Raw genomic sequence first — 10,100 nt, forward strand, 5'->3', positions numbered from 1 at the left:
CCCTAATAATAAACACTACAAGAACAAGAGGGTCCTCGCCCTTCAGCCGAGGTCCCTAATAATAATAATAATAATAAACACTACAAGAACAAGAGGGTCCTCGCCCTTCAGCCGAGGTCCCTAATAATAATAATAATAATAATAATAAACGCTACAAGAACAATAGGGTCCTCGCCCTTCAGCCGAGGTCCCTAATAATAATAATAATAATAATAATAATAAACACTACAAGAACAAGAGGGTCCTCGCCCTTCAGCCGAGGTCCCTAATAATAATAATAATAATAAACGCTACAAGAACAAGAGGGTCCTCGCCTTTCAGCTGAGGTCCCTAATAATAAGAATAATAAACACTACAAGAACAAGAGGGTCCTCGCCCTTTCAGGGACCGAGGTCCCTAAAAAACGCTACAAAAACAATAGGGTCCTCGCCCTTTCAGGCCGAGGTCCCTAATAATAATAATAATAATAATAATAATAATAATAATAAACACTACAAGAACAAGAGGGTCCTCGCCCTTCAGCCGAGGTCCCTAATAATAAAAAACGCTACAAAAACAATAGGGTCCTCGCCCTTTCAGGCCGAGGTCCCTAATAATAATAATAATAAACACTACAAGAACAAGAGGGTCCTCGCCCTTCAGCCGAGGTCCCTAAATATTGCATGTTTCTTTCAGATGAAACACTTTTTTTTTTTTTGCATTTTGCATTAATGAAAAAATACTGGCATCATGTCCGCCTGGCACAAACCACATGTTTTGGACAGCTGTGAAGTGACAGAATGTCCCACCATCATGGTTCTTATATTGCCAGATTCCAGAGTCTCCCCTCTTCATATATGGCAGAATATGTCATTTTCCAACTTGCTTTGGTGAGATACATGTAAAAATGTAAGAATTTAGTAACACGGATTTGTTTTTTCATTGATATACAAATTAATATAAAATACAGACACATAGGAGGACATGGTATGATGACAGATCTGGATAGCCCACAGATATAGCATGTGTAGGTAGCCTTTAGAATGACTGTGATATGAGCTTAAAGGAAAAAGCAGTAAAAATACCCTAAAAACGCCTAGGGCCCATAGGGTTAAACAGATTTGACAATGTATTCTAAAGAGATATTGTGTAAAATAGGTAAAGGTAAAAATAAGTCTAAGTATAATAAGTATAGTGTTATTTGATCTGGACCTGGTCTAATGTGGCCTCAGCCTCCCAAGGTGCAAATTGTGAATTATTTACAAAAACAACCAGGAAAAAAAATGCAAAAAAAAAAAAGTTCAAAAAAACAATTGTTCTTCAACAAACCTCAATAGTCAGGAAAATCCAGCAAAGGGGAAAAAAACTCACAGTCCAAAGCACTAATAAGTCCAAGTGATGTTGTCTTCTCTGCAATCAGATCAAGACTCCCCTTACCTGGGTTGAACTGCTCCCTTTAAACCTGAAGCCACACCCCTCAGGCATAATAATACATGGGAAAAATCCAATAAATTCAACCCTTCTTCAAATGAGGGGTTAATCATTCTCGATACCCAAACGTCATACACAGAAATTATATACATATTTAGACATATTCCCTTTAAACACCAAAAACCCATGTATATGCAGAAAATTAATAAATAAGCAAAATTACCGTCACGTCAATCACGTGACAGGTCATGTGACCATGGAGACGTGCGACGCTTCACACATTTATACCGGAAGAGCAGTGCGCCCCGGTTTGACAGACTAAACAGGAGACATGAGGCGAACACTCATCACACCGTCACCCAGTAAGTCAGTGTCCATAAACTGAGAAATGTATGCATGAAAGAGGAACGTAGTGTACCCAAGTGTGCACCCTTGGTTGCGCTACTAAACAGCAGGGAAAGAGGGAAAATGGAGAAATGCATGAGTCATTTCATGAGACAGAAAGGTAGCGGAGGGGAGTGGGAGACATCATGGCTGTCAGAAATCCAGACATCTCAGACTATATATTATGGTTAAGAGACTGAAACTAGCAGTTTTTCTCTATAGGTTCAACATATAGACAAGGTGCACCAGCTTCTTTCCCCTCATCTCAACCTCAACCCTATCATCTTCATCAGGAGTGGAAAGGAAGATGAAAAAGAAGGACAAAATGAAGCAATGCAAGAATTAAATGCTATCAGTTTACTTATTTTGAAATAAGAAGTATGTTAAGTAAAGGCTCTAAGTTAAGGATGTAATATTTTTTTTTTTTTTTTATATGATATACAATGTACAATTTACATTTAGTATTATAGCCCGCATACTCTGTACTTACCCTGTAACTAACTATGGGGAACTACTTTAGTGCTTTAGAATACAGCCTGCATACCCTGTACTTACTCTGTAACTAAATGTAACTACGGGGGAACTATTTTCGTGCTTTAGAATACAGCCCGCATACCCTGTACTTACCCTGTAACTAAATGTTACTACCCGGGAACTATTGGTGCTTTTGTAGCTGTATTTACCCTGTAACAAAATGTAACAAGAGGAAAAATACCACTGCATATATCTCTTGTTATGTAAATACAGAGAACAATGTGAGATGTTTATTTGATTTTACTTGCCTCAAAACATGGAACAAACTGTAAATTAATTGCACAGTAAGCTGTCAGTAAAGCATATCAAGCATATGCGTTGTGCTTTATCTTGCTATATTTGTATTTATTTTCTGGGATGAAAGGAGAGCAAGAACAGAGCTGGAAAAAGGTGAGCTTGCATGTTGAGGAGCCGTAATGCCGGAAGAACACAATTGCCAGGGAGAAGACCTTCAACATTTTAATGACTTCAAAATTGTCAACATGTTTACACCAAAACACAAATGAGTCACATCTAGGGTGGGTGAATTCTGTCTGCCAACAGCAAGCAGAGTCAGAAAGCCATAAACGAGTATCCAGTAATGTAAAGCTGGTGAGGTGAGCAACAGCTGAGACGGTCATCAGATGCCAACAGTATCCATGACAACATACTGTCACCTGGACCTTTGTTTCGAAGTAAATTCACAGATGTATCCTGTAGTTGTATATAGTTGTATATCCGCTGAAAATATAAAGGAACAATGTAGACTGACTGTTTGTTTGTAATTAGGTCAATTTGAAATAAAATCACATCTGATTTATTACTTGCTGAAGAAGTCTTACCTCCGACTTCCCTCCGATTTTTCAGTTTTATTGTCATACTGTACCCTGTAATAATAGAATAAGTACCCTGTAATTAAAAATAACCTATGGTATAAGTTATCTGTAAATTCCCCCCAAACTTCCATATTACTGATCAGCAGGTCGCACATACCCTGTTATAACAGAATAGGTACCCAGTAGTTAAAGTATAAATTCTCTGTAAATTCCCCCCAAATGTCCATATTATTAATCAGTAGGTCGCACATACCCTGTTATAATAGAATAGTTACCCAGTAGTTAAAGTATAAGTTCTCTGTAAATTCCCCCCAAACATCCATATTATTAATCAATAGGTCGCACATACCCTGTTACAATAGAATAGGTACTGAGTAGTTAAAAATAACAATACAATATAAATTCTCTGTAAATTCATGAATTGTTAGCCCCTTATTCCATAACTTAACATCTTGTTTCCCTGTACCAACATATATGTATTGGGACGTACTACACTGGTACACCGTTAGTACAACAAATTACACTGTAACTACCCAATAGTTACGGTGTAAATTGCGGGCTGTAATCTAAAGTGTTACCATAAAATTGATTGATTGATTGGTGTGCAAGAATAATGGCTCTTGCCATTTTTGCCTAAACCGTGGGAAGCTTAGTGCTATGACGATTACACATTCCCACCCTCTTTTCAAGTCGACAATGCACTGGATGCTCTGCCTGACTCTGGCTGCTTCTCCACAATGGACCTTCAGCATGGCTGTCGCCAAGTTGAGCCAGAAGGAACACACACTGAAAAAAAAAGTCTTTTGGATTTACATAAAAAAAACATGTACATCGGTTCCACATATTAAAGTTATGTTTACCAAAGTTGATATATTCATGTTCTGTACATTAAATTATTATTTGTTAAACCAACATGACTTTCTTATATAAATCAAAAATATTTATTTTATGTTCTATATATTAGATTGTATTATGCTAAACTGACTTATTTTTATTATGTCAAATGAATGTGTTTCTTTAATGTGTATTATATGTAATTATCATCAGTCGGATCAACATGATTTTTTTGCGTGAAGCTAACCTAATCTCAACAAGTAAATCAGACACTATTAAGTTCGGTACACTTTAAATATTTAAATTACTTTCATAAGCTGATTTGTAAGTTAAAAATTTCATTTCTACACCCTTACGCCACTTAATCTAGTCCAATCTTTTACCTACATTTACTAAAGCACATGTGGACAACCAACATAATCTTCAATTATTAATTCCAGACAGTGCATAATAAACATGCATAACTACTAAAGATACAACCTGCTAGGTAATCTAATATGTACATCACATATTGACAACTCAGTGGAAAAATAAACACTAATTTAATTGAAAATTACCATTTATATTTATTGAACATTTCAAGCAATAGAATACTGCAGAAAACATCTTTAAGGATGTACAGTTGCAAAAAAAAAATTGCAGTGTAAAAAAAAACATGGTGTCGGCATGAAATGAGTGTATCAGTGTTCAAAGTAAAGAAAAACTCACCCCAAACCCTAAAAATGGGGGTTGTAATGCATTTCAGTTCTATAAAAAAAATATAATTTTGTGTGTGTGGGCTCCACCCAAATAAATCAAACAATTGTCAGAGGTAGACATAATAATGCATACAGTATTACCAGCAAACAAGCTTGATAGCCTTTTTTTCCAACAAAGTTGTTATAAGTTGTTATAGTTCAATTTAAATTTAAAAGAAAAAAGGGCCTCCCTCTTGCACAAAATGAAGGTTCAACTGGAGGAGGTAGGTGCAATGTCTCACAATAAATCAAACAAATATACTTTTTTCAACAAAGAGAGCATTATTGGTGAGGAAAGAGGACTGTCCATGAAGTCATAAATGTGTGTTCGTGTGGATAAGAAGTAGACTTGTGCACACCGTTTCGCAGAACCTGTTCATGTTAATACAACACACTGACATGGAGAGAATTTTTGCTTGAATACACACCTGTCCTTTAACTCTATGGTACACAGCGCACAGCCTGACCCTGACTACAAGACATGTAAATGTTCCATACTGAAACAATGGTAGGGGGGCTTGTTTCCCATTATCAGTGTCCACAGTAAACAAAAAATCACCCCCAAATTCTGTTGTAGTTCAATTTAAAAAAAGGGGGAAAAAAAGCCTCCCACTCTCCCAAAAGAAAAGTCCAACAACTGGAAAAGGTATGTCTTGCAAGGAATCAAGCTGGAGGGCCTGGATAGCCAGTTCACTGATAAAGTCTGTTTTTCAGGACTTGGGCTTTTTTGGACAGTGCATTGCCTTCAAGCTCCATGACCACCTTCTGCAGCACTTCAAATGTGTACTTGAGTTCAGCAGGATAGTTTAAGTTCAAGGAATAAATGAGGCCAAACAACATGGCAGCAGCTAAGGGAACATTGTCCAAATCCTGCATCACAATCTGGGACTCAAGTACAATGCCAATGTCCTCTGGTTTTTCACTGGCATCTCTGCGTTTCAAGACATATATACCCATGGTGGTTTCCTCAATGGATTCCTGGAGGAGGGATTCATCAGCTGCCTGTACAATGCACAAAAAAATAAAACAAGTGGGATTATACTACATGCCACGTGCATACAGGGAATACTGCATGTGTACTGTGTAATTTATTAAGATATCAAATCTTTATTTATATGGCACTTTTCATACACAAAAGTAACACAAAGTGCCTCACATTGGCTCAAAACCACACACAAACACACTTTGATATTAAGATCACTGTCATATTATCTTACAACTTAGCTGATTGTGAAGTAATTACAATGAGTAGATGTTTTAAAGCTTATACAAAATATGAAAGATAACACCTCAACATACTAAACCTAAGTAATACTTACCACATACTCTCTTAACAGATTCTCTGGGTCCTCGTTAAGGTACACACAGAGGGCCTTTATGACACACTCTCTTCCGCGATCCACATCATCCTTCTAAGGCAGAAAAGCAGAAGCACAAGTTGTTTTGTTTAAGTAAATTGTAAATTGTCATTTGTCCAGGCAGTGTTTCCCACAGGTTTGTTGGAATCTTGATTGAAAATGAATGTAGTTCTATGGAAGCTCAGTGGCGCCGTTTTCACCTCGGTTCAACTCGACCGCAGCAGAAGGGGTGCGTTTGATTTCAGATCCAGGCTGCAAGATGACGTTGATGCGCTGCTCCGTTCAGACGTTGTGCTGAGTGTGAACGCACCCCACTGGCGCAGCATGAAGAGAGAAATAAGGAGACGGAGGTGTAGTGAAGCGAGTTTAGTGCGAGGTATGTTGAGTCTAAAGCCAGACTCTCCTGTACTACAAAGGTGGCTCCCTTTTAACCCGGCTAGATCACCATGGTAACTTATGCTCATCTCATAACCTGGTCCCCACCGGGTTATGTTCAGAGTTTAATAATAAAATCGGCTATAAAAGCGCCGCTGTTTCACTATTTAACTCATTTACAGCTGCGTGTTAACTCCGGGGGGACCGCGGGGCTAGAGGTTTTGTTGAGCTAGAACATGAACACAAAGCCTGGTTATATTGAGCCTCCTACGCAGTAGCTACAGGCCGGAGGAGTCGGTGTTTTTTTTTCCTCTGCCTTTATTTAGAAAGGACAGCTGGAGAGGGACAGGTAGGCTACGCGGAGATAAAGTGAGGGGGGATTGACACGCAGTTCCATTATTAGGCTGAAGCTTTCAGGCAACGTTATCACCCCTAAAAATACTATATTGGTGAGAAATGAACGTTGAGGAGGGGAAAAAAGGCGTGTAAACGACATTGATTTTTTTTCTAAACGGTTATGATTTGTTATCCGTTTACACGTGTAGATGTTGACACCCCTGTGTGTTCGTGTGGATAAGAAGGGGTGGGGGGTGGGGGGTGTATTCGTGGCGGACGTAATAAATGAATGTGTGGGAAACACTGCCAGGTAAAAGGGATTTTTGTCTTGAAGACAATCAATTGTTACACCCCCACCCCAGAGATCATACTTACTTCATCCATGGGTGCAATGATGTCCCCTAGGCGTCTGCCAATCTGTCCTCCTCTGTTTTTAAAAAGTTTGATCAGTTTCTCAGAGTGAACATCTAACTGAGATAGAAATCTGGACTGCAGGGGCATTGTTGTGATCCGCTTGAATTCAGCATTAATCTGAAAAGGAGAATTATTACAGACATCAACATGCGATATGGCAGTAATTTGGAAAAGCATTCATTAAAAAAAAAGCTTAAGTAAGTTTAAATTAAAATATTTGTACAGGAGCAGAATAATTCAAAAAGCTCCTCGTTTTATTGCTTTATTTTCTAGTTGTCATGATCATACTTAAAGAAAAATCATTTATGCTCTCTAAATATTTTCCAGCTGAAACTTACTGCTTTTTAGTGTGTAAGTACATCAATTCAAAATCCTTTGTCAACAGTATCAGTTGATTAACACATGGGACAAGTTTTAAACAATGGACTTTGTCTCAAACAGTGAACATTGCCAAATAGACCTTGGATCATTGTTAACATTTTATCAAAACCACTACTCATATTATTTCTTTCATTACTAATTGTTTAAAATATATATACAAAAAATGAAGAAAAAAAACAACAAAAACAAACAATAAACTGAGAAAACAATAACAAAATTATTTAGTTTGGGAGAGGGTCTGTTAAGCAGCCAGCAGGCAAGTGTAAAACTTTGTCAAATAGTTTGTAATGTCTGTGAGTGTGTGCAAGAGAGAGACACAGTGAGAATCATAAAACACATACCTCGCCTACTTCAAAAAGTGCTGGCCATCTCGCCTGGAAGTCTTTTATCATTGGTGCGTCGCAAACCACTTCCTGTCTTCTATAGGCAAACGTCTTCTCCATTTTCATCCTTACAGCCTCCCTGTTGTTCCTCTTCTTAACATCTGAAACAAGCTCCATTCTCACACTCTCAAGACTCTTCTCAGATTCTCCAGTAGGATACGGACAGTAGTTCACTTCCGACCTTCTTGGTTTTTTAATGCCAAAGGCAGGGCTTGATTTGCCCTCTGGTTTGTGCTTGAGAGAGTTTATTGTCACCTCATGACACCCAAGCTTCCTCAGGTGAGTGCGATAGATCGCCAGTTTGTTCTTCAAGCTGCATTTCCACCCAGCATATCCAGAGAGTGAGCCTTTCTCAGTCAGGCAGGGATGCTTTGAGATTAGAGCCTCTCCAACTGTGTTAAAGTCTTTGTCAGAAACATAAAGTTTGTACCGAACAATTTCTTGCACTAGGCCCTCAAGAATGTTTGACTTCAGTTTATGATCTGGAATTAGCAATGTACCATTTTCCCTGTAAGCTGCATTGCCCTGCTGAAGTTTCAACTCTGCATCATAACTAAACTGAGGAACATGAAAGATGCTCGGCCAAGATGACCGAGAGCTGGATGACTCTGACTCTGGTGAAGAGAGTATGTCAGTGTCAACTGTTCCACTGGACAGGGATGAGGATTCATCAAAGGAGTGATGGGCAGCTGAGGTGGGGGGAACATTAGCACACTGAGGAGTGGAGGTACCTGTCAAGGTAATCACTCTAATTGTCCCTCTATCCTGTACTTCATCCATTGAAGTGAGGTTCATGAACTCATTTCCAAATAGTGTATCCATAAACTGAAGTCTGAAGTTAGAGTCAAGTCCACATTGTCTTTGTACCTCACCAACTAGTTCATTAACAGTTCCTGGGAGTCCATTTGGGAAAGTCATTCTTTGGCTGCTGTTGTCACCCAAGATGACTTTGAGAAGTGCCGGGGCATTCATGCTTCTACGTTTCAGTCTGTAAAAACAAATAAAGTAACAAAGAGGAAAAAAGGTTAATGCTTATTGTTTTGTGTTAATCACATTATTTTTCCTGTGTCAACACAATAATTGATGCAATATGTTATGTTAGGTTTCTCATTTTCAATTTACTCATATAGTATGACCAGTGTTTCTCCTAGTGTTTTCCCCTCACTTTCATTTTGTAATTTGCCCAACCACTAGATGATCAAATCCATCTGTACTAGCTTCAAGTTCTACCTAAAAAATACTCAGAGGTGGATACAAATGAGAAGCCTAGGATGTGACCCACAAGAATCAGTATGACATGCAATATAGTATGACCTATAATAGACAAAGAGATTTCAGAGAAAGTCCCATTATTAGTACACAGCAAACAAAAAAATACAGTATGAATGTGGAGGGAAAATAGATGTGATGATACACAGGCAGACAGAGTGACAGACTCCAAAGACAAATATCTAGTGACAAAAAACCCCATAGAATTCAGCATGCACATCACCAAATGTATGTGTTAAAAAAAAACAATTACTTAGGACTGAAAATATTGATATATTATTGATTGTTCAGCCCGACTATTAATCACCATTTTGGTGGTTCACGAACCTTTAATGATGATCTGCCTCTTTAAGGTCACCATATGGCTTGATCCAACCATGTAAGAGGCCAGTGGATACGGGTCAGTGAGTTCACTGAGTGCCACAAGTTTTACTTCTCTGGATGGTGACATGCTTAGCTCAAAGGCTCTGTAGTGTTCTGTGTACCACCCACACAGCACTTTCACAATCAGGAACAACGTCTCATTTATCACACAAATCTGACTAATTTCAGCGAACTCTGGTAATCCAGCTACTGATCCATAGGCAACTATCATGCCATTGCTGTAGGCTATGCCATTGCTTGATGCATTCTTAGCCAGATGCACTTCAGATGTGCTAGGGCATTTTAGCTTTATAGCCTCAGCTACTTCCTCTTTCAGTACATCAACTGGAACTGTGGACACAGTAGATACATCTAGGCAAGATTTACCATATGATGGTGAGTTTATGTGAAAGGCAATCATCATTTGATGTTTTGAAGCCAAAGTCAGTGGTACATTCCCAAAGCAACTTGTGTGTTTAACAATGTTCTTGAAAAAACTATGTTTAG

The 10,100-nt window shown here is 38.4% G+C and overlaps 1 protein-coding gene across 10 annotated transcripts in view; it reads right to left on the reverse strand.

Moving 5' to 3' along the window:
- Nucleotides 1-4,549: 4,549 nt before the first annotated feature.
- The window catches only part of LOC125900952 (uncharacterized), a 61,768-nt gene continuing 56,217 nt past the window's right edge, over nucleotides 4,550-10,100 (reverse strand). For 3 of the 10 annotated variants that reach the window (XM_049596277.1, XM_049596276.1, XM_049596275.1), the window contains 4 exons: nucleotides 7,920-8,949; nucleotides 7,159-7,314; nucleotides 6,034-6,126; nucleotides 4,557-5,716 (listed from right to left, as the gene is read on the reverse strand). In XM_049596277.1, the coding sequence (XP_049452234.1) occupies nucleotides 5,405-5,716; nucleotides 6,034-6,126; nucleotides 7,159-7,314; nucleotides 7,920-8,933 (1,575 nt within the window). In that variant the 5' untranslated portion in view covers nucleotides 8,934-8,949 and the 3' untranslated portion in view covers nucleotides 4,557-5,404. Of the gene's footprint in view, nucleotides 5,717-6,033; nucleotides 6,127-6,272; nucleotides 6,387-7,158; nucleotides 7,315-7,919; nucleotides 8,950-9,557 lie in introns of all 10 variants that reach the window. The other 7 variants (XR_007450908.1, XR_007450907.1, XR_007450909.1 and 4 more) reach the window with 6 other exon arrangements.

Source organism: Epinephelus fuscoguttatus, linkage group LG14, assembly GCF_011397635.1.
Source record: "Epinephelus fuscoguttatus linkage group LG14, E.fuscoguttatus.final_Chr_v1".
Lineage (NCBI taxonomy): Eukaryota > Metazoa > Chordata > Actinopteri > Perciformes > Serranidae > Epinephelus > Epinephelus fuscoguttatus.